The sequence below is a fragment of the Pogoniulus pusillus genome, chromosome 7 (assembly GCF_015220805.1).
Source record: "Pogoniulus pusillus isolate bPogPus1 chromosome 7, bPogPus1.pri, whole genome shotgun sequence".
Classification (NCBI taxonomy): Eukaryota; Metazoa; Chordata; class Aves; order Piciformes; family Lybiidae; genus Pogoniulus; species Pogoniulus pusillus.
The window spans coordinates 26,972,315-26,996,443 of record NC_087270.1 but is presented as its reverse complement, the minus strand read 5'-3'; the positions used below and the strand labels follow the sequence as shown (position 1 = coordinate 26,996,443).

The window sequence follows — 24,129 nt, the reverse complement described above, 5'->3', positions numbered from 1 at the left end:
ACCGAGGCGGGCGGCAGCGAGGCGGGCGGCAGCGGCACCGAGGCGGGCGGCAGCGGCAGCGAGTCGGGCAGCGCCGCGCCGCGCCGGAGGGCGCCATGGCGGCCAAGCGCAAAGCGGAGGCGCTGATCCCGGCGGAGGAGAGCGACCAGCTGCTGATCCGGCCCCTGTGAGCGCCGCGCCCCGCGCCTGGGCCCTGTGGGAGGCGGCGGGGCCGGGGGCAGGGCGGCGGGGCTGGGCTGGGCTGGGCCAGGAGCCCCGAGCTGTGCGGAGGAGGTGCCGGGGGCCGGCGGCTCCCCTGGGCCCCTGCTGCGTTGTCCCGGCAGGGGCGGTGGCAGCGTGCCCGGGGCGCTCCGGGGGGCGGCGGCGGAGGCCTGGGCCTCCCCCCCAGCCCGGCTGCTCTGTTTCGCGGCTGGGATTCGCAGCGAGCAGGCGGCCTGCGGGCCACGGGAGGCTCCGCTTAGGCGTGAGGAGAAGCTTCGGGGTGAGGGTGCTGGAGGCCTGGCCCCGGCTGCCCAGGGAGGTGGTGGAGTCTGCTCTGGAGAGATTCCAAACCCGCTTGGACGCTGGCATCCTGGGCAGGCTGCTGTGGGTGCCCCTGCTTGGGCAGAGGAGTTGGGGCTGCATGGGCATGGCCCCAAGGTGTACCAGGGGAGGAGTGGGTCAGAGAGGAGGAAAACTGACTTTGGTGCGAGAGCGATCAGGGATTGGCACAGGCTGCCCAGGGAGGGGATGGAGTCCTCATGCCTGGAGGTGTTCCAGAGCCGTGTGGCCATGGCGCCGGGGGCCATGATGGTGCTGGGTTGGTGGATGGGCTGGATGACCTTGGAAGGCTTTTCTGATCCCCAGAGGTCCCTTCCATCCTTGGCCGTGCTGGGATGGCAGCTGTGGTGCTGGGTTGGAGGGGCTGTGCCCTGTCAGGAGGGCAGTGTCCCCTTGGAGGGGCTGTGCCCTGTCAGAAGGGCAGTGCCCCGTTGGAGGGGCTGTGCCCTGTCAGGAGGGCTGTGCCCTGTCAGGAGGGCAGTGTCCCCTTGGAGGGGCTGTGCCCTGTCAGGAGGGCAGTGTCCCCTTGGAGGGGCTGTGCCCTGTCAGGAGGGCAGTGTCCCCTGGGAGGGGCTGTGCCCTGTCAGAAGGGCAGTGCCCCGTTGGAGGGGCTGTGCCCTGTCAGGAGGGCAGTACCGCCTTGGAGGGGCTGTGCCCTGTCAGGAGGGCAGTGTCCCCGTTGGAGGGGCTGTGCCCTGTCAGGAGGGCTGTGCCCTGTCAGAAGGGCAGTGCCCCCTTGGAGGGGCTGTGCCCTGTCAGGAGGGCAGTGTCTCCTTGGAGGGGCTGTGCCCTGTCAGGAGGGCAGTGTCTCCTTGGAGGGGCTGTGCCCTGTCAGGAGGGCAGTACCGCCTTGGAGGGGCTGTGCCCTGTCAGGAGGGCAGTGTCTCCTTGGAGGGGCTGTGCCCTGTCAGGAGGGCAGTGTCTCCTTGGAGGGGCTGTGCCCTGTCAGGAGGGCAGTACCGCCTTGGAGGGGCTGTGCCCTGTCAGGAGGGCAGTACCGCCTTGGAGGGGCTGTGCCCTGTCAGGAGGGCAGTGTCCCCTTGGAGGGGCTGTGCCCTGTCAGGAGGGCAGTGTCCCCTTGGAGGGGCTGTGCCCTGTCAGGAGGGCAGTACCGCCTTGGAGGGGCTGTGCCCTGTCAGGAGGGCAGTGTCCCCTTGGAGGGGCTGTGCCCTGTCAGGAGGGCAGTACCGCCTTGGAGGGGCTGTGCCCTGTCAGAAGGCTGTGCCCTGCTCTTGTGCCCTGCAGAAGCCTGGTCTGAGCTGCAGAACTACCTTTTGCACTCGGGCAGCATTGTGCAGCGCTGTAAGTTGGGTGAAGAGAGCAGCAGTGCAGTGAGAAGGTGTTTCTGGTAGCGTTGCCGGAGTTGCCTTCTGGACAACTCGAGGAAGCTATTTCAGGCTTCTTCAGCCCAAGGCAGTTTGTTACTGGAGTGAACTTTTCCTGCAGGAGACGTGCAACAAATGTGTGTTGCACACAGGCAGTGTGGGGCCAGACTTGACCAAGTTAGGTAATGGTCACACTTGGTGATCTTGAAGGGCTCTTCCAACCAAAGTGACTGCCTCAGGATTTTGACAGCTGAGTGCACAGACATGCAATGGAAACCAGAAGAGACCAAAATCACTTCCCCAAACAGCTGGATTTTCTTTCCACTCCAGTGCCCAGGGTCTGGTTCCCATGGAGCTAAACATGACTCCAGAGTTACTCCAAATGTCTTAGCTTAGAAGGACCTGCAGCTCTTAGTACCACACAGGCAGAGAATCCCACCAAAGGCATCCAACAGACAGCTGCAGCTCTCTGGTGTGGCTTAATTGTCATGGAGTCATAGAGTGGGTTGGACTGGAAAAGGCCTCTGAGATCAGCCAGTGCCACACCAACCCAGCACCACTATGAACACATGGAACACCTCCAGGGGACTCCACCACCTCCCTGGGCAGCCTCTGACAGTCCCTGACCACTCTTGCACCAAAGACATTTTTCTTCCTCTCCAACCTAACCCTCCCCTGGCACCATCCCAGGCCATTTCATCTCCTTCTCTCACCTGAGCCTAGGTAGCAGAGCCCAACCCCCCCTCACTGCAGCCTCCTCTCAGGGAGCTGTAGAGAGCAATGAGCTCTGCCCTCAGCCTCCTCTGCTCCACACCAACGCCCCCCAGCTCCCTCAGCTGCTCCTCCCCAGCCCTGCTCTCCAGACCCTGCCCCACCTTTGGTGCCCTCTGATTAATTTTGCTGGCTTTGACCTCTTTCTGCAGTGGTGCTGGTCAAGAAGTAGGAAGGTCCTGCATCATTCTGGAGTTTAAGGGAAGGAAGATAATGGTAATTATGGCATGAGTGTGTATGTGTGCACCCTCTTACTGTGAGCCAAAAGGTGGTTTGGGTTAAACTTAGCCTCTCCATGTCTGGGTTCTGCAAGTTACACCTGCTGGTGAAATGTTGGCCAACAGCAGTCGTGTGAGTAGTCGACTCCCAGCACAGACATCTCCTCTGCCTTTGCAGGTGGTGGCTTTGAAAGCAGCTGCCCATGCTGGGTTCAGTTGTTAGAATGAACACTTGTGTAGATAAAAATGGCAAAGGCTGGGATCGTTGGGAAGCTGGTCACAAGTCACTGAGAGGCCTGGGATGTGACAGCTGATGCTAAAAGCAGTGTTGGAAGCCAAAACTGTTTTTGTGGTTGCCCCCACCCTGGAGGTGTTCAAGGCCAGGTTGGATGAGGTCTTGAGCAACTTGGGCTAGTAGGAGCTTGGGGATCATCTAATTCCAAGCCCCCTGCTCTGAGGCAGAGCCCATGGAACTCAATGGTCTTCAGGGTCCCTTCCAGCCCAGCTCATTCTATCGTTCTTCAGATGTCCTGTGAAAAGCTTTCTCTTTCCTTTTTCAGCTTGACTGTGGAATCCATCCTGGCCTGGAAGGAATGGATGCTCTTCCTTACATTGATTTGATAGATCCTGCTGAGATCGACCTCCTCCTCATCAGTCAGTAAGTTGCACCCAGGAGAAAAATCACACTAAGGTTGTGCTGACCTGCAGGTGAAGAGAGGCTGAGAGCAGGTGGCTGTGTGGGTGGCAGTTTAGGCATTCATTGGGTGGTTTAGTGGTGAGTTGTGTTTCTGGTCTATGTTCTTCTCCCTCTCTAAATTTAATCTGCAAATTAACAGAATGATGTAGAGGGGGGAAAAAAAATCTTTGTCATGAATGGAGAATTTCCTGGGGTCACACTTCTGGTCCTGGAGGATAGAAATTTGGCTCCTGCATTTTCCTGGTGTAAATTCAGTGGAGCAGGGAACCAGAAGAGAAGTAAATTGGTGTGGTGTGTGTGTTCACTGCATCTCTCTGTCTCAAGTTTCCACTTAGATCACTGTGGGGCTCTGCCATGGTTTCTGCAGAAGACAAGTTTTAAAGGAAGGACGTTTATGACTCATGCCACAAAAGCTATTTACAGATGGCTCCTCTCAGACTATGTCAAAGTCAGGTAAGCTGCCCTGGGCTGCCTCTCCCACTCATGAGTTCTGTCACCTGCACACTCAGTAGGAGACTTCAGGCTGGAGATGTTGCCACAAGTGTTCTGGCCAGGAGTTAGGAGTAAGGAATCCTCTCCCTGCCCCTGCATGATGTGTGTCTTGGTGTCCTATCCACAGCAAAACTGAATGATTCTTCTTGCCTTTCATTCCTTCTCTTTGCTTTATTCAGACCTTTATCACTTTCCCTTTCTCCATTCGTGTCTCTTAAGGCACACTTTTGTTCTTGTGCATTTTAGTATCTGTTACTCCCTAAGCTTCACAGAAGTAGTGAATTTTAAGGCCTGAAAAAATCCCAATCCCACTTCAGGCCAGGGGCAGGTTAAATAGCAAATACAAGAGGGTGCTCTGTTACATGCCCTTGGGTGGGGCTTCTTACCTCTTGGTTTTCTTCTGCTACTGGACAAATTAATGCAGTGGGCCTGAGCTTAGCTCAGCTCAGCAGGTTCTGGCTGGGCTCAGGAACCTGGCAGGCAGACTTCTTGTGAGTCCTTTGTCCTGGGCTGCTGGAGAAGTGTGGCTCAGGTTGGGTTCTGAGGACCCTGCCCAGGGGCTGTGAGTCGCAGAGAGGTAGGGGTTGGAAGGGACCTCTGGGGATCAAGTGTAGCTGTTGATGCTTTCAGAAGGACACAGAACAGGTCCTGCATGGAGGGGGCTGCTGCCTGCTCTGGCAGGGAGTTGGATCTGCAGAGGTCTCCTCTGTGATGCTGTGAGAAGAAAAAAGCTTTGACTGCTATGTTGGGGCACCTGGGCTGGCTTGCTGCTGCTCAGGCTTGGTGTTGCTGACCTCTTGCTGTCAGTGGGGAACCATCCAGGCAGTGTTTCCTCCAACTGTTCCCTGTGCTGCTGAGCTGATCTGTAGCCCTTTCCCTTCCACCCAGCAACATCTCAGCAGATGACATGCTGTACACAGAGACAGACCTGGAGGAGAGCATGGACAAGATCGAGACCATCAACTTCCATGAAGTGAAAGAGGTGGCAGGAATCAAGTTCTGGTGCTACCATGCAGGCCACGTCCTGGGAGCAGCCATGTTCATGATTGAAATAGCTGGTGTGAAGGTACTCTTTTGGCACTGAAAGCTGAAACCAGCCTGGGCAGGGTGGCAGTAGCTGGTGTGAAGGTACTCTCTTGGCACTGAAAGCTGAAACCAGCCTGGGCAGACATGAGCTGGGTGCTGCAGGATGGCAATAGCTGGTGTGAAGGTACTCTTGACACTGAGAGATGAAACTAGCCTGGACATCCACATGCAGGGTGGCAGTAGCTGCTGTGAAGGTGCTCTCTTGGCACTGGGAAGCTGAAACCAGCCTAGGCAGACAGGAGCTGGGAGCAGCCATGTGCAGGGTGACAACAGCTGGTGTGAAGGTACTCTCTTGGCACTGAGAGCTGAAACCAGCCTGGGCAGCCATGTGTAGGGTGGCAAGAACTAGTGTGAAGGTGCTCTCTCTTTGTCATAAAGCTGCAATCAGTCCAGGCAGTCATTGTTGGTGTCTGTGAAGCCCATCTACTGTGGCTGGAGCTGTGCAACAGGCTTGGAGTCAGGGGAAGGTGAGTGCCTTGGCTTAGAACACATCATTTTCTCACTGATTTGAAGTATCAAGTGGTGTGTACTGATCCAGATGGGATGTTTGGGTTTTACAGGAGGCTTGGAAGCAGGAGAAGCTCTCCTTGCTGGTCTGCTCAGAGGAAGCTGACAGCTGAGGCAGTCTGCTGGGAGCAGCATGGCAGTGAAACCTCCCAGCAGATGTTTGGGTTTGTGATTGGAGTCAAAGGGCATCTGCCAAAGTGGAGCAGTTCCATTCTGCTCAACGCTCTGGTGCTCAGATCCCTAAAGCAGAAGGGTGACAATTGTTGCATCTCTCTGTGCCTAAAAGTCATCAGGAGATCACAGGCAGCACCATGTCAGAACCAGGTGTGGGAAACTGATCTCCTGGGCTGGAGTTCAGCAGGACAATCACCCAAGAGAAGTTTCATGCAGCCTTGAAGAGGGAAGAGAGGAGGTGGCCCTGAGCCTTGCTGCCTTGCAGGACTCTGCTCATGGTTTATAATGACTGAGAGCTAAAAATAAGAGGAAAGTTTGAAAGAAGTAGAGAGCCAGAAGTGGCTGCACAGCACCATATCCTAATGGCTGTTTGCCTGCTGGTGGTGGAGCTGTGCAGAAAGTGTTTGTGTCCTGGCACTGCTGACCCAGCCCTGCTCACCTCACAGTGTCTCAGTTAGGCACAAGTGACCTTGTCATCACAAATGCCCTACAGCCACCCTCCCTTAACAGCACCACTGCTCTGCCACAGCCCTGGTCAGGCCCTGTAACCACAGCAGCTGCTTCTCTTTGTCCCCCAACAGCTTTTGTACACAGGAGATTTCTCGAGACAGGAAGACAGACATCTGATGGCAGCTGAGATCCCCAACATTAAACCTGATATTCTCATCATTGTGAGTCCCACAGAGTTGTTTCCTTAGGTTAGCAATGCCTTACAGTGAGGGTGGGGAGACTCTGGGGCAGGCTGCCCAGGGAGGTTGTGGATGTCCCCTACCTGGAGGTGTTGAAGGCCAGGCTAGATGAGGCCTTGAGCAACCAGGGCTAATGGAAGATTGAAGAACACCTAGATCCAAGCCCCCTGCCGTGGGCTGTGATGATCTTCAGCATCCCTTCTAACCCAACCCATCCTAGGATGCTCCCTCTCAGGAGGTGTCCAAGGCCAGGCTGCATGAGGTCTTGAGCAACTTGGGCTGGTGGGAGGTGTCCCTGCCCATGGCAGGGGCTCGACCAGGATGATCTTTAAGGTCCCTTCCTAACAGGAAGACATCCAAACTCCTGGGAGGGTGTTGGAGAGGGGAAATGTTGGTCATTTATCTTAGTGGAGGTGATGATGGGAATTTGAGGGTGGTTTTGTTCTTTCATAGAATCACAGAATGGTTTGGGTTGGAAAAAGCCTCTGAGATCAGCCAGTCCCACACCAGCCCAGCACCACCATGGCCACCAATCCATGGCCCCAAGTGCCATGGCCACACAGTGCTAGAAGACCTCTAGGGATGGGGACTCCACCACCCCCCCTGGGCAGCCTATACCAGTCCTTGACCACTCCTGAAACAAGGACATGTTTCCTGTCTCCAACTTAACCCTTCCCTGGCACAACCTGAGGGCGTTTCCCCTTCCTGTCACTTGTTCCCAGGCAGCAGAGCCCAGCCCCAGCTGACTGCAGCCTCCTCTTGGGGAGCTGCGGACAGCAACGAGCTCTGCCTTCAGCCCCCTCTTCCCCTCACCAAACCCACCCCAGCTCCCTCAGCTTCTCCAGACCCTTTCCCCCTCCCCTCCTCACCAGTCTGTCTGCATTTCCCTGGGCTCAGAGGGGCAGGGGCAGGCTGTGTCAGTGCCTCTGATGTGTGGTTCTGTGTGCCCAGGAGTCCACCTATGGCACCCACATCCACGAGAAGCGGGAGGAGCGCGAGGCCAGGTTCTGCAACACCGTGCACGACATCGTCAACAGGGGAGGCCGGGGCCTCATCCCTGTCTTTGCCCTGGGTCGAGCTCAGGAACTGCTTCTGATCTTAGGTATGGACTTTCCCAGCTCTTAGCAAAGCACACAGGTCACAGCAGGGTGTTGCCATCTGCTCTCAGCTACAGCACTCGGCAGCGTTGGTTACATGCCCACAACAACCCCAGGCAGCACTACAGGCTGGGGACAGAGTGGCTGAGAGCAGGCAGGCAGAGATGGAGCTGGGGGTGCTGGGAGAGAGGAGCAGAACATGAGCCAGCAGTGTGCCCAGGTGGGCAGGAGAGACAATGGCAAACTGGCCTGGCTCAGGAGCAGTGTGGGCAGCAGGACAAGGGAGGTTCTTGTGCCCCTGCGCTCAACACTGCTCAGGCCACCCCTTGAGTGCTGTGTCCAGTTGTGGGCTCCTCAATTGAAGAGAGCTGTTGAGGTGCTGGAAGGTGTCGAGAGCAGGGCAGCAAGGCTGGGGAGGGGCCTGGAGCACAGCCCTGTGAGGAGAGGCTGAGGGAGCTGGGGGTGTTTGGCCTGCAGAAGAAGAGGCTCAGGGCAGACCTCATTGCTCTCTACAGCTCCCTGAAGGGAGGCTGTAGCCAGGTGGGGTTGGGCTCTGCTGCCAGGCACCCAGCAACAGAACAAGGGGACACAGTCTCAAGCTGTGCCAGGGTAGGTTCAGGCTGGATGTTAGGAGGAAGTTCCTGGCAGAGAGAGTGATTGGCATTGGAATGGGCTGCCCAGGGAGGTGGTGGAGTGCCCATGCCTGGAGGTGTTGAAGCCAAGCCTGGCTGGGGCACTTAGTGCCATGGTCTGGTTGACTGGATAGGGCTGGGTGCTAGGTTGGGCTGGATGAGCTTGGAGGTCTTCCAGCCTGGTTGATTCTATGATGATCTTGGAGGGCTGTTCCAACCCAGACAGTTCTGTGACTCTGTGCCACCTAATCCAGCACTGCATCACAGATCTGAGCTCCTCCATGTGCTCCTCCATCCCTTTCTGCAGCGTGAGCTGCCCTCACTAGGCTGTCCTCACCTCTCAGAAGTCACTTCTGAAGCTTTGCAGTTAAAACATTCACCCCTGAAGCTGGGGAGCAGGCTTAGGGGTGAACCTGATTGATTCTGCTATTCTTCCCAGCCTTCACAGGGTGCTGGGAAAGGAGGCAGACAGTCTTACCTTTTGGCTCCTCTGTCTGAGCTGTGTATCTGCAGGCCTTCCTGTCCTGGCAGGAGCCTTTCAGGTGCAGGCAGGATGCCTTGCCATGGGCAGTGTCGGCAGGACGTCAGGCTGCCCCTGGTGGAGTTTCCAGGCAGTTCAAGATGCACTGAAGCAGTAAGCAACAGCAGCAGGCACAAATACAATGTGCTACCTGCTAAACTCTTTTATCAGTGCAGCCTGAGACCAATGGGCCTTTGGGCACAGAATAGCCGATCAGAATGGCAGTTAGCCAAGCTTGACCATACTAGGTGAAGCCAGGGGTTTGCTTTACCCAAACACGTGGGAAGAGCATAGGCCTTGCACAAGCTAAGGGTGTGTACCTTGTTTACCACAGGATATAAACAAGTCTAGGCAGGGCAGAGTCCTTAGGCTCAGTGGCTCCAGGTTCTTTGTCCTCTTTCCCATGTTTGCCTCTCCCCAAAACAGAAGATGGAGAGCAGAAAAACATGCCTGGGCAAGCCAGGACATGCATAAGCCTATTTTTGGCCTGTCAGGCCTACCACAACAGTCCTAAGAGCTTGGCTTTGGCATCTTGATGAGGCAGTGGCTCAGCAGGTGGAGACTGTTCCTACAGATCAAAATGTAGGCAAGCACAGAAGCTGTTGTGTTCAAAGTGCACAGCTGAAGAAGGCAAGTTGGGGGCCAGAGGCCTTCAGTTCACACACCCAGGGGAGGAATTCTCTGCACAGCCCATGGCAGGGGGCTTGGAACTAGATGATCTTCAACCTTCCATTAGCCCAAGTTGCTCAAGGCCTCATTCAGCCTGGCCTTGAACACCTCCAGGCAGGAGGCATCCATAGCCTCCCTGGGCAACCTGTTCAGCACAGGTTTGTCTTCATCCTGAGGGTCAGTGAGGAGGAAGAAGAAGAAAAAAAAATCTTCTTGTTGCATTTTGGAGAAAAAACTACTGATTTTTGGCATGTTGGCATTGACTGTTTTCCTTGCTGGAATAATTTGTTCTGTACATTAGTGGACAAGCTGAGCAAAATCTTCCACCCTGTTCTGGATGAAACAAGGTGTTGGGGTCACTGTAGGTGTTCCAAAGTGACTCTCCTGACATTCCTTTAGAGCTGGGCAGATTGTCCTGCTTGCTTGCTGCCACTGGACCAGAGATTCCCTGGTGTGAGGAAGCAGTGTGAGCTGTGTCACTCCATACCTCTATAGCTGCCCCATGGGCAGGGTCTTCCTTTCATGTTATTCACAGAATCATGGCATGGTTTGGGTTGGAAAAGCCTTTGGAGCTTCATAGAATCAAGGAGTGGTTTGGGTTGGAAAAGCCTTTGAAGCTTCATAGAATCAAGGAATGGTTTGGGTTGGAAAAGCCTTTGAAGCTTCATAGAATCAAGGAATGGTTTGGGTTGGAAAAGCCTTTGAAGCTTCATAGAATTATGGCATGGTTTGGGTTGGGTTGGAAAAGCCTTTGAAGCTTCTCTAGTCCAACCATGCTCTAACTCTGCCCAGCCTGGGGCTGAGCCCTCAGCACCACAGCTATGCCTCTGGGAAACACTTCCAGGGATGGGCATTCAGCCACCTCCCTGGGTAGCCTGTGCCAGGCTGGGAGGACCCTTCCAGCCAACAAGTTTCTTGCCATAGCCAAGCTAAGTCCTTCTGTTGGTTCTCTTTCATTGGCTGCTTCCACCTTGAGTTGTGGCAGTGAGTGAGCCTCTGGCACCTTCTGCAAGTCAGAGAGCTTAAAGTTACATCATCTTAACTGCATAAATACAACCAGAAGAGCCTAGCTCTGGGTCTGGATAATTGTTCCTCACCTATGAAGATGTTTGAGAGTAGCAGAAGTGGGAAGAGTAAGTTGTTTGTTTGCACTGCTCCATTCCAGTCTCCTCTTTGTGTTCAGTGAAGCTGCTGGCTGCTGTGGCAGAAGAGGCTGTGGTTAGCTTTTGCTGCCTGCCTTTGCCTAAAGCACTTCAGCTTGTTAAATATCACTGTCAGTGATCCCAAAACGTGAGGCTCAGTGCCTGGGGTGATCCCTTCACTGCTTGAGCTCCAAGGGTTTGTTCTCCAGGTGCTTAGCACTTGGCAGAGACGTTTCAGCTGCAGTGTGGTGGTGGTGGTGGTGCTTGGCTGGCTCTGTGCTGATACACTGCCTGAAGGTGCTGATGGATTGGAGTTTGACTTGCTAAAAACACCTGAGGTTGATCTCTATAGTGCTGCTCTGCTTCTCTGTGCTTGTAGGTGTTGTTGGCTATGGTTTTAGAATCATAGAATCAGTCAGGGTTGGAAGGGACCACAAGCATCATCTAGTTCCAACCCCCCTGCCACAGGGCAGGGACACCTCACACTAGACCAGGCTGGCCAGAGCCTGATTTCTAGTCAGTGATTGCTTCAGTTTCTTGTGCTGCAGTAGAAGAGGTGAGATAAAAACTGTCTGTGGTGGTGATTCCCTGTGCTTTGCAGGGCAGAGGCGCCGTGCTGGGCAGGGCAGAGGCGCCGTGCTGGGCAGGGCAGAGGCGCCGTGCTGGGCAGGGCAGAGGCGCCGTGCTGGGTGTGCGGGGCAGGGCAGAGGCGCCGTGCTGGGTGTGCGGGGCAGGGCAGAGGCACCGTGCTGGGTGTGCGGGGCAGGGCAGAGGCACCGTGCTGGGTGTGCGGGGCAGGGCAGAAGCACCATGCTGGCCAGGGCAGAGGCACTGTGCTGGGTCTGCTGGGCAGGGCAGAAGCACCGTGCTGGGTGTACCGGGCAGGGCAGAAGCACCATGCTGGCCAGGGCGGAGGTACAGTGCTGGGTGTTCTGGGCAGGGCAGAAGCACTGTGCCGGGCAGGGCAGAAGCACAGGGCAGGGCAGGGCAGGGAATGTGAGCACTGCCGAGGGGGGAGAAGGTGGTGGCTGTGCTGCCGCTAGGCGGATTGCGCTGCCGCTGGGTGTCATTGCTGTGCTGGCTGTTCCCAGATGAGTACTGGCAGAACCACCCTGAGCTGCACGACATCCCCATCTACTACGCCTCGTCGCTGGCCAAGAAGTGCATGGCTGTGTACCAGACCTACGTCAACGCCATGAACGACAAAATCCGCAAGCAGATCAACATCAACAACCCTTTTGTCTTCAAGCACATCAGCAACCTCAAGGTGAGCCTGGCCTCACACCAAGGTGAGGCTGACACAGGAGCTCAGCTCTGTGCATGCTGCAGTCCTGCTGCAGCACTTGGGTACAGGCTTACATCTGACCTACCTGTTAGCCCAGGTGGAGAATCGTAGCAAAGGCCTCTGAGGTCACCCAGGCCAACGCCAACCCAGCACCACTGTGGCCTGTAAACCATGGTCCTACGGGCCTGGAACACCTCCAGGCATGGGGACTCCACCGCCTCCCTGGCTGACACCATTCCAGGCCATTCCCTCTCCTGCTATCACCTGAGCCTAGGGAGCAGAGCCCAACCCCCCCTCACTGCAGTCCCCTCTCAGGGAGCTGTAGAGAGCAATGAGCTCTGCCCTCAGCCTCCCCTTCTCCACACCAAACCCCCCCAGTTCCCTCAGCTGCTTCTCCCCAGCCCTGCTTTCCAAACCCTTCCCCAACTTTGGTGCCCAAACCTCACCCCAGCACTCAAGCTGTGGCCTCACCAGAGCTGGACAGGGAGTCAATTCCCTGCCCTGCTCCTGCTGCCCACACCAGTGCTGATCCAGGCCAGGCTGCTGGTGCCCTCCTTGCCCACCTGGGCACCCCCTGGCTCATCTCCAGCTGCTGTCCTCCAGCACCCACAGGGCTTTCTCTGCTGGGCACTTTCCAACCACTCTTCCCCATCCTGGATCCTGCATGGGGTTGGTGTGACCCAAGGGCAGGACCCAGCCCTTGGCCTTGTTGAACCTCACCTCGCTGGCTTCTGCCCATGGCTCCAGCCTGGCCAGATTCCTCTGGCAGAGCTAATCAGCACTGCCACGCAGCTCAGTGCCATCTGCAAACTCACTGTGGGTGCCTGAGTTCCCTCACCCAGATGATTGATAAAGAAACCAGAACTGGCCCAGCACTGAGCCCCAGTACTGGCAGCTTATGCTTCAACTTTTTCTCCACTTTCCCTGTGCTTGGTGTTTGCTCCTTGAAGGCAGCAGCAGGAGGAGCTTGCTGTGAGGATGTGGTGAGCACAGGGCACGCAGAGCTGCAGGCAGCCTTTGAGCAGTGCTCACAGGGGGCTGTTGCTGTTTGTCCCCTCAGAGCATGGATCACTTCGATGACATTGGCCCAAGTGTGGTGATGGCCTCCCCAGGGATGATGCAGAGTGGCCTCTCCAGGGAGTTGTTTGAGAGCTGGTGCACAGACAAGAGAAATGGAGTCATCATAGCAGGCTACTGTGTGGAAGGAACCCTTGCCAAGGTGAGCTCTGCTGCTCTGCCACTTCCTGTCTTCCCTTGGCAGAAGTTTGGCCATGAGCAGCTGCCTTTGGTTGCGTGTCCTGAGGAGGTTGTTGCCAGGCATGCAGGGTTCTGTTCTAAGCCAATTGCTCTGGGCTGACACTAGTGAGCCTTAGCAGAACACTGCCTCTGACCACTGCCAGTGATGTTATGCAGAGAACCTTTCCTAGGATCTCTTTATCCTGTCAGAGAAAGTGAATCAGTCAGGGTTGGAAGGGACCACAAGGATCACTGTCTAGTGACTGATGCTTTTCTTCTTCTTCAGCCCCCTCTTCCATTGAGCTGTTTGCCATGAAAGCCCTAGCCCTGAGTCTGGAGGAATGGAATCATAGAGGGGGTTGGGTTGGAAGGGACTTTAAAGATCATCTAGCTCCAGCCCCCAGCCATGGGCAGGGCCACCTGCCCCTAGTCCAGGCTTGCTCAAGGTTAGTCTGAACCTCAGGTCAGGTCTTACCGAAGTTGGAAGCCTTCAGAGAAAGGGATCAAGCTGCCTTGCATGTGTTGTGGCATGGCACACTTGAGAGCATGAAATCCTTCCTTCCAAAGTCGAGCAGCCCAGAGCAGCTGAAAAGAGTCCAGAGCTGCCAGCTCTGCCTCTGGAGGCAGGAGTCACACAGTGTCTAGAGCCCTACTGCTCACGTGAGATGTATCTGCAAGAGGAATACACTGCAGGTGTGCTGAAGCTGCCCTGCTGTGGGCTGTGCAGGCCTGAGCACTTGGCAGAGGTTTCTGTCCAGCTCTTCATGTTTTAGCAGGCTGCCAGCACTGTGCCACTGCTCTTTGAAAGGCAAACGTGGCTGGGGGCCTCCAGTGTTTCATTGCAAATGCTCTTCTTTTCCAGCACATCATGTCTGAACCTGAGGAGATCACCACCATGTCAGGGCAGAAGCTGCCCCTGAAGATGTCTGTGGATTACATCTCCTTCTCTGCTCACACAGACTACCAACAGACCAGCGAGTTCATCCGGGCCCTCAAGCCTCCACACGTGGTTAGTGCCTGGGCTGCAGCAAGTCTGGAGTCATGAAGGCAGGCCCTGGTGGCCAGCAGTAGCCTGCACACTTAATGCTTTGAATTACCAGAAGTGGAGATTTGAAGCCTTTTTGGCCATGTTATCTTAGCAAAGCAAAGATGCTGACTTCCCTTTGACTGCCTGCATGTGAGATTGCTGGGGATGGTTCCCCAGAAGGTGGTGTGGTCGTGAACCTGTCCTAGCAGGGTGGTGCACAGGATAGAGTATAGGACAACATCAAGTGGAGGAGACTGGGATTGGACTAATTCCCTGGTGTTTGCCCCAGGTTAACAAGGACCCACTGATAAAAGGTGTGTATCAGGTAGCAAAATGCAGGGAAGAGCATGAGGAAGTGCCAGGGAGCAGAGGTGTGGAGGAGCAGAAAATGACAGTGGAGGCATAGAGCTGAGACTGTGTGCAGCAGATAGGAAAGAAGACAAATCCTAGCAGAAGAAAAGAGGCTTGACCTTGGCTTTAGCAAGAGGTGTGCAGAGATCCTCTCTGCATAGCAGGTTTGTGATGTTTCCCTACAGAAATGGAAAGTTAACTGCATGCTGCTGCTGGAATGAAGCTTTCCCTCTCATAACAGAATTGGGAAGCTAAGTGGAATCTCTCTGAGGCATTCTGCTCGTTGGCATCTGTCTGCTAATACTGAGGGCTGTGAAATGCAGACCTGTGACTTCCAGAGGGGCTCAGGTTGGCAGGGACCTGAGAGCTCCTCTGCTCCAACCTCCCCACCATGCCCAGGGACACCTCTCAGCTAGACTCAGCTGCCCAAGGCCTCAGCCAGCCTGGCCTGCAACACCCCCAGGCAGGAGGCAGTCACAGCCTCCCTGGGCAACCTGTGCCAGACTCTCACCTCCCTCACACCAAACAACGTCTTGCTCAGAGTGTCTAACCCTGCTCTGTGTCGGCTCCAAACCATTCCCCCTTGGCCTGTCTCAGACCCCCTCAGCACAAGTCCCTCTGCAGCCTTCCTGCAGGATCCCTTCAGGCACTGGCAGGCAGCTCTGAGTTGCACCCTCCCAGCTCCCTCAGCCTGTGCTCACAGCAGAGCTGCTCCAACCCTGGCATTATCCTTGTGGCTCTCTCCTGGCCTTTCTCAAAGTACCACTGCCCTCTCTCCTTGCCTTGCTCCCAACAGTTCCATGTCCTTCTCACGACTGGGACACCAGAGCTGGATTCAGTATTTGAGGTTGGGTCTCACAGTAGGAACAGGGCTAAAGAGACTGGAAAACAAACCAGGCAGGTGTCTGACAGACTCAGCAGCTTCACAGATCCAAGTGCTGAAAGAATCTGTGAGTGCTTTGGTGCCAGCAGGCAGGGCAGCCTTCTCCTCTGCAGGCTGCACCCCTCAGCTCCTTCAGCCTGTGCTCACAGCAGAGCTGCTCCTGCCCTTGGAATAAGGCAGGGAATTCCCAAGACCCAGAACTCCGACACTCTGATGAGCTACTGCTGCCTGTTGTGAGCTCAGGAAATGACATTTCAGTAAAGATGAGGTAGGCAGGGGCAGCTTGCTGGGATAATTTGCTTACTCAGCATGTCTGGCTGGGCAGAGAATTCCTGTTCAAAGGCAAATTGTGCCTCTTGCAGATCTTAGTCCATGGCGAGCAGAACGAAATGGCCAGGCTGAAGGCCGCCTTGATCCGGGAGTATGAGGACAACGATGAAGTCCACATAGAGGTTCACAACCCCAGGAACACTGAAGCTGTGACACTCAACTTCAGGGGAGAAAAACTTGCCAAGGTATTAAAAACCAAAAGAAAACAAACCAAAAAAATCAAACAAAAAGTTTTCTTACCTTCCTTTTTTTTTTTTAACTGGTTCTGGGTTGGGTTTGTTTGCCAAGGGTTTGAGCCTGGGAATGTGCTGCACTTAGTGGTGGAGCTGGGGCTTGGTTTTCAGGGATTCAGGGGATGCTTTGAGTTGGAAGGGATGTTGAAGATCATCTAGTTCCAAGCCCCCTGCCATGGGCTGTGCCCATGGCAGGGGGCTTGGAACTAGATGATCTTCAACCTTCCACCAGCCCTGGTTGCTCAGTACCTCCATGTTGCTGAGAACTGGAGCTTCACCTCCAGCTTTTCCTTTCCAGGTGATGGGATCCTTAGCTGATAAAAAACCAGAGCAAGGGCAGAGAATTTCTGGCATCCTGGTTAAAAGGAACTTTAACTATCACATCCTTTCTCCCTGTGACCTCTCCAGTAAGTACAGGCAGTGATTGAACCTTCTTTTCATCAGGAGTACTGGGGGGAGGTCTGGAATTTTGTCTTTGAGGAGCAATTAGTGAACATTCTGGGTTAGTTTTGTCTGAAAGCTCTGAGCTGCTGTCAAGAGAAGCAAGGCAAAGTGCTGAGCTCAGCATCCATTGAACTTTCCAATCCACCCTGTCAAAGAAAAGCAGCAAAATTCCACTTTTCTTCCTGTAACCTCAAACTTCTTCCTCCTCATGGATGTGGATACAAGAGAAGAGTGCCTTGGGCAGTTGAAAAACTGTCCCAGGATCATAGAGTCACAGAAGAGTTTGGGTTGGAAAAGCCCTTCCAGGTCATCCTGACCAACCATCAGCCCAGCATCACCATGGCCACCAAGCCCTTTCCCAGCTGCCATGGCCACAGGCTTCTGGAAGGAGCTCCTCAGTGGGAAAAGCTTCAGCACAGTGAACATATTTGTGTGTTTACTGCTGTGCTGTGTAGTAGTGAAGAAGCTGATCTCACAGGAGAGGAATAATGAGATGTGAGGTGAGGATGGCTTGGGAGGAAGCAGTTCTGCTGTCCTGGAGCATCGTTTCCCTCTGATGGGTGTGGCAGAACAACAAAGTGCTACTGCTTTCTTAGCCACTAATAGCAGTACTGACCTCACAGCAGGTGCTGCACCCTCCTCTTTGCAGATTGCCCTTCCAGTCCCCTCTCTGCCGTGCATCAGGGCCACCTGCAGTGTTCCCTGGCTTTCAGGCAGGGAATTCCAAGGGGTCCTCTGCTCTCTGTGCTTTCAGATTACACAGACCTGGCAATGAGCACAGTGACGCAGACCCAGGCCATTCCCTACACAGGCCCTTTCAACCTGCTCTCTTACCAGCTGCAGAGACTCACAGGTGTGTATTTGGAAGGGCATGGCCATGGCACATCTCTCTGGGGGGGCATTCTGCTGGGGGTTGTGATCAGCATGCAGGAACACAGTGCCCAGGCCAATCCTTGTCTCCTGTCAGCCCCTGAGGTGAGTGCTGTAGCCACTCTGGTGCAACAGTTGTGAATTCATCTTGGTTTGCAGCCCCAAGACAGCATGGGAAGTGCTGCCCTGATATTAAACACATGAGCTCTGTACTCCTTGGTGACAGACAGCCCCTTCTGGCCTTCCCAGAAAGGATTTCAGAGTCACAGGTTGCCCTGGGTTGGAAGGGACCCTCCAAGGGCTCAACCCTGCAGTCACAGGGACACCTCTGGCTGGAGCTAGCTGCACAGGGACACATCCAGGCTGACCTTGAATGTCTCCAGGGATGGGGCCTCAACCACCTCCCTGGGCAGCCTGTGCCAGTCTCTCCCCACCCTCACTGTGCAGAGCCTCTCCTGATGTCCAACCTAACTCTGCCCTGTTCCAGTCCCAAACCATTGCCCCTGTCCCATCCCCACAGCCCCTCCCCAGCCTGCCTGTAGTCCCACTTCAGCTATTGAAATGCAGCTCTAAGGTCTCCCTGGAGCCTTCTCCAGGCTGAACAGCCCCAACTCTCCCAGCCTGTGCCTATAGGGAAGGTTTTCCAGCCCTCTGATCACCTTGGTGGCCTTCTGGACCCTCTCCAGCAGGTCCATGTCCTTCCTGTGTTAGCCTCTGAGACAGAAGCTGTTTGTATCTGCTACTGATGACACCCTTAGTGCTCTTCTTTAGCTGGCTTAAAGGCTAGGGGCAGCTCCTGTCCCAGTTTAAGGCACACAGTCTGCAGGATTCCTTCCCAGATCTAAAACACAGGAAGTTATTAGCTTCTCTAATCAGAACCCACGAGTGAAGACTGGGCTCAGCACTTGAGATGCTTTAAGCTCTGTGCCCACACAGGCAGTGACTTAAGACACTCTTGCTTTTCATTTTACTCTTGCTAACCATCTGCTGTCCCTCCTTAGGGGATGTGGAAGAAATAGAAATCCAGCAAAAACCAGCCCTGAAGGTCTTCAAAGCCATCACTGTGATCCAGGAGCCTGGCATGGTGGTCCTTGAGGTGAGCACTGCTGGGGGAGGAAGAATTTTCCTCTGCAAAAGAGTATCTTTGAGATTCATGGAATGGGTTGGGTTGGAAGGGACCTCAAAGAGCATCCAGTTCCAACCCCCTGCCATGGGCAGGGACACCTCCACCAGCACAGGCTGCTCAAGGCCTCATCCAGCCTGGCCTTGAGCACCTCCAGGGAGGAGGCATCCTGGGATGGGTTGGGCTAGAAGGAATGTTGAAGATCACAGCCCATGGCAGGGGGCTTGGAACTAGATGATCTTTAACCTTCCGTTAGCCCTGGTTGCTCAGGGCAGCCACAATCTGTGCCAGTCTCTCCCCACCCTCACTGTCAAGAATTTCTTCCTCCAATCTCAATCTGTCCTCCTCAAGCCTCAATCCATTCCCTCTCATCCTGTCCCTCCTCTCACACAGCTGCCATGCTGAACTGAAGCAGTTTTCTGATGGATGCTGAGTAGGATGAAAGCTACAACAAAGTTCTCTTTGAGCTCTGCACCTCTCTTGGTTCCTTTGACCGCTGCTGGTTTCTCTTGTTGGCCATGCCTCAGGAGGAGTCAAGAGGGGCAGCTTCAGTGCCCCTTTAACATACAGTGGTTGGAAATGATGTGAAATTGTGTTGCCCTCCTTTCCCCCAGAGAGTAATACAGAGTATTTGATTTATTAACACTGAAACAGTAATTGATAACTGTGTTATAAATACATTGAGAAACACTCAACAGCTTGAGCCATTTGTGTGAAGTTACTTGGATATGCCAAGGTAAAAGTCTTAGTTTGGTGCAAATGAAAAGGAAAATGTCAATTAGAAAGTTTTCTTTAAAAGTGGGTGGAAAAAGTAAAATGCAAAAGTTAAATAGAGGAAATTAACAAAAAGGCAATTAAAAGGTAAAAAAGAACAGTAATGATGCATGGGGAAAGTAAAAGGCAAAAGTTAGGTCAAGAAAAAGAACAAAAAGGCAACTAGAAGGTAAAAAAGAACAGTAATGATGCATGGGAAAAGTAAAAGGCAAAAGTTAGGTCAAGAAAAAGAACAAAAAGGCAACTAGAAGGTAAAAAAGAACAGTAATGATGCATGGGAAAAGTAAAAGGCAAAAGTTAGGTCAAGAGAACTAACAAAAAGGCAATTAAAAGGTAAAGAAGGACAATAAAGATGCATGGGAAAAGTGAAAGGCAATAGCTAGGTCAAGAAAAAGAACAAAAAGGCAATTAACAGGTAAAAAAAGCCCAATAAAGATGCATGGGGAAAGTGAAAGGCAAAAGTTAGGTCATAAAAGAACAAAAAGGCAATTTAAAGGTCAGAAATGCCAATAAAGATGCATGGGGAAAGTGAAAGGCAAAAGTTAGGTCAAGAAAAAGAACAAAAAGGCAATTAACAGGTAAAATAATAGAAAGAAATTAAAAAATTAACTAAAGAGTCAAATAAATAAAAGCAAATTCAAAAAGTAGCTAGGTCAATACAAGGTAAAAGTAATGATTTGGTGTGAGCTGTGCAGCCAGCCCCAGAGTTCAGAGCAAAGCAGCAGGAGGATGCAGCGAGCATCCCCTGGGCTCTCCCCCCAGCCCAGGATGGGCTCAGCTGCTTCACTCTGTGCTCTCCACCACTCTCTGCTCTCCTCTCTTGCAGTGGGTGGCCAACCCTGCCAATGACATGTATGCAGACACTGTCACAACAGTCATCCTGGAAGTGCAGTCCAATCCCAAAATACAGAAAGGTAGGCACTGTGGGGCTGCCTCCTCAGCTCAGCCCCTGCTGCTCTCTTTATCTACACAGCAACCGGAGAGGGACAGAAGCACACAGTGGGTTGGGTTGGAAGGGACCTTAATGATCATCCAGTTCTAACCCTCTGCTGTGGGCAGGGACATCTCTCAGCTGCCCAAGGCCTCATCCAGTGTGGCCTGCAACACCCCCAGGCAGGAGGCAGCCACAGCTTCCCTGTGCCTAGGCCAAACTCTCACCACCCTCACACTCAACAACTTCTTGCTCAGCTCCACTCTAACCCTGCTCTGCCTCAGCTCCAAACCATTCCCCCTTGGCCTGCCTCAGCTCCCCTCAGCACAAGTCCCTCTGCAGCCTCCCTGCAGGATCCCTTCAAGCAGCTCTGAGGTTCCCCTGGAGCCTTCTCTTCTGCAGTCTGCACCCCCCAACTCCCTCAGCCTGTGCTCACAGCAGAGCTGCTCCAGCCCTGGATCACTTTTGTGGCCTCTACTGCTTATGTTTGCTGTCCCTTTATTCCCTGCATGCCCCCAGCCTCCATGCTGTGATGTTTCCTCCCCATGAAGTGGAGGGATTAGAACAAATCCCTGGACACAGACTGTTTTCACCTTTAAGGAAAGGAAATGGGAGAGCTTTAACAATAGAAGGAGGATTCAAAAGGGAATTAGGGTTGCAAAGTTTTGTGTGTTGAAAGGTGAGTACAGGGAAGGTAACATTTCTGTCCTGCCCCATCTGCTTTTCATGCAGTTGTGTTATAAACTGGTCATGTTTGGGTTGCTTTTACAGGGAGTTAGGAACCAAGAGGTATGGATTAGGCAACTTTCCTGGCTGCGTGAAAGTGAAGTCAGAGAATCACAACATGACTCTGCTTTCTTTGCTCTTCCTTCTTCCACAGCTGCAGTACAGAAAGTTTCCAAGAAGGTCGACATGGATGTGTACAGGAAGAGAATGGAGATCATGCTTCAGTGAGTTGGCATCTCTGTCTCTGAGATGAAATGAGCAGAGCAGCAGAGAAATCTGGGTCGGGCCAGCCCCAGGCACACATCCAGGCTGGTTGCAAAGGAGATTGGGAGCACCTCTGAAGAAAGAACCTTAGGGGTGTTGGGTGCTGAGCAGCTGCCCAGCAGCCAGCAGTGCCCTCCTGCAGCCCTAAGGCAGCTGTGTGCTGGCTGCAGTCAGAGCAGTGTGGGCAGCAGGGCAGGAGAGGGGATTCTGCCCCTGGACTCTGCTTTGCTCAGACCTCAGCTCCAATCCCGACCCCAGTGCCACTGTCCCCAGCAGCAGGAGGACACAGAGCTGCTGGAGACAGTACAGAGGTGGCCACAAAGATGATGGCAGGGCTGGAGCAGCTCTGCTGTGAGCACAGGCTGAGGGAGCTGGGGGGATGCAGCCTGGAGAGAAGAGGGGTGGGGACCTCAGAGCTGCCTGCCAGTGCCTGAAGGGATCCTGCAGGAAGGCTGCAGAGGGACTTGTGCTGAGGGGGTCTGAGACAGACCAAGGGGGAATGGTTTGGAGCTGAGGCAGAGTAGGGTGAGACTGGAGCTGAGCAAAATGTCGAGTGTGAGGGTGGTGAGAGTCTGTCACAGTCTACCCAGGGAGGCTGTGGCTGCCTCTTTGCTGGGGGTGTTGCAGGCCAGGCTGGCTGAGGCCTTGAGCAGCTGAGCCTAGCTGAGAGGTGTCCCTGCTAAGATTTATGCCAGTAAAATGCTTACTGACCTGGGACCATCACTCACCAGCATTCACTTGGTGGTTGGGCTAAATCATAGCTGCTGAAAGGAGACACTCTGCTGGCAGGATGCCTTTGGGGCCCTGAAGTGAATAGGAAGGGAGAAGGCAGTTTGATGTGGCCACATCTGAGGAGGCCTTTGTTGCAGGGATATGTTTGGAGAAGACTGTGTGAGCTCCAAGAATGGCTCCGTGCTGTGCATCACAGTGGATGGGAAGACTGCAAACATCTCTCTGGACACACGGGTAAGGACAGCAGAGCTCTGGCTCTGGGGGCTCCTCTGGCACAGCTGGGCCTCCCAGCCAGGGTACAGTGCTGCCTGCCCACCTGCCAAGGAGATGAGGGAGGACTGCCAGCAGAGCATCCCGAGCCTCTGCAGCTTCCATTCATTTCATGGACCTTGCCCTCAGCTGATCCACTGGTTGCATTGGGCTGCAAGGCACCTTCCAAGGGCATCTTGCCCAACCCCCTGCAGCCAGCAGAGACACCTCTAGCTGGATCAGGCTGCACAGGGACACATCCAGGCTGACCATCAGTGTCTCCAGAGATGGGGCCTCAACCACCTCCCTGGGCAGCCTGTGCCAGTCTCTCCCCACCCTCACTGTGCAGAACTTCTCCTGATTTCCAACCTAACTCTGCCCTGCTCCAGTTCCAAACCATTGCCCCTGTCCTGTCCCATCCCCACAGCCCCTCCCCAGCCTGCCTGTAGCCCTCTTCAGATGGTAAAATGCAGCGCTCCAGACACAGCCTTCCTGAGGAAAATGGAGATGCAGCCTGCAGGCTGAGCTCACCCAGCTTACCACACAGGTTCTGTTGCTTTAAAACATGCTGGCACTGGGTGTGGGACAGATGCAGTCACACTGCACCAGAACACAGCTTTTAAGATGGGAGAGAGGAGACTGAGACTGGAGATGAGGAAGAGTTTCTAGACAGTGAGGGTGGGGAGACACTGGCATAGGCTGCCCAGGGAGGCTGTGGATGCCCCTGCCTGGAGGTGCTCATGGCCACACTGGATGAGGCCTTGAGCAACTTGGCTAATGGAAAGTTGAAGATCACCTAGTTCCAAGCCCCCTGCCATGGGCTATGCCACTAAGTGATCTTCAACATCCCTTCTAACCCAACCCATCCTAAGATGCCCTTTGCCTGGAGGTGCTCAAGGCCAGGTGGGATGGGGCCATGGGCAGTCTGGGCTAGTTGCAGAGCCTTGTGAGGTGGCATTCACCCTGTGTGTGTGTGGGTGGCATTCACCCTGTGTGTGTGTGGGTGACATTCACCCTGTGTGTGTGGGTGGCATTCACCCTGTGTGTGCTCTTTCAGAGGCCTTTTTGACTTCCCCAGGAGCTTTGTGGTGGAAAGGGATGACTTGTTGGGAAGAGTTCAAGTTGATAGTGAATGGGAGAAGGTTGAGTCCTAGAGCCTAGAAGGAGGGCAGCAGGTGCTGCCTTTGTTCCTGAGACGGAGCAACCAGAGCACTAGTTTCAGCACTCATCCAGTGGCACCTTTGGGGTGGGCACTTGTCACTAAACCCAAATCATTCTGCAGGAAGTGAGCCTCTGGGATTTCCTCTTGCTGTGAATGTCTCCTGATGGTGTGGGCACAGCAGGGTGGAGCCTCTGAGTGCAGGGATTTCACAGTGCAGGTGAATCACAAAGGAAATTCAATCTCTGAGGGCTGCCCCTTGGCATGGTTTGAGTTGGAATCTGAGCTGCAGAGCTCACTGAGCTCTCCACAGCAGTTTGGGTACGAAGGATTAATCAACCCTGAAGCTGGAGATGAAGCTTCACATTACTCAGCAGGGCTTGGCAAGTTCCCTCTGAGCTCCTTCAGGTGCTGCCAGACCCTTTCAAACCACGGTTCCAAGAGCTATGCATGGCTGCTTTTCCCTCCTCCCTCAGGGGCACTCCTGCCCTGATGCCAGGGCAGTGCCAGGTGTGCCCACAGGGCTGCCTTTTCTCTCCCCAGACGGTGGACTGCGAGCCGGGAAGCGAGGACGATGAGTCCCTGCGTGAGATGGTGGAGCTGGCTGCACAGAGGCTCTACGATGCCCTCAGCCCCGTGTGCTGACCCCAAGGCCACCCAGGACACCTCCACCACCCTTGGGCTGCTTTGTAAAAGTAATAAATGCTTTTTCTCTTGCTTAGTCAGAGTCAGCCAGGCAGTGAATCACACTGAAACACCTCCCCAGAGAGCAAATGTTCTCCAGAGTGCCTTCCTCTTGTACACACACCGCTGCTCCCCTGGCCCCAGCTGCTTCAGTTCACAGCTGGTAACTGCAGAGTCCTCCCCAAGCCGGCTGCTTTCCCCTGGCGTGCAACAGCCACTCTACACACAGGGCCAAGATCTGATGGCTTAGTGAAGGTGGTACAGTGCCC

At 54.3% G+C, this 24,129-nt stretch overlaps 1 protein-coding gene across 1 annotated transcript; it reads left to right on the top strand.

Moving 5' to 3' along the window:
- The first annotated feature begins 27 nt into the window (after positions 1-27).
- On the top strand, positions 28-23,897 carry CPSF3 (cleavage and polyadenylation specific factor 3). Its single transcript, XM_064146343.1, has 18 exons — positions 28-166; positions 2,789-2,852; positions 3,415-3,512; positions 3,876-4,004; positions 4,932-5,109; positions 6,392-6,481; positions 7,451-7,601; positions 11,651-11,826; positions 12,905-13,063; positions 13,943-14,089; positions 15,704-15,856; positions 16,203-16,311; positions 17,103-17,201; positions 18,220-18,314; positions 19,942-20,029; positions 20,927-20,996; positions 21,906-22,002; positions 23,720-23,897. The coding sequence occupies exons 1-18, from the start codon at positions 96-98 to the stop codon at positions 23,819-23,821; spliced, it is 2,076 nt and encodes a 691-aa protein (XP_064002413.1). The 5' UTR covers positions 28-95; the 3' UTR covers positions 23,822-23,897.
- Positions 23,898-24,129: the final 232 nt, after the last annotated feature.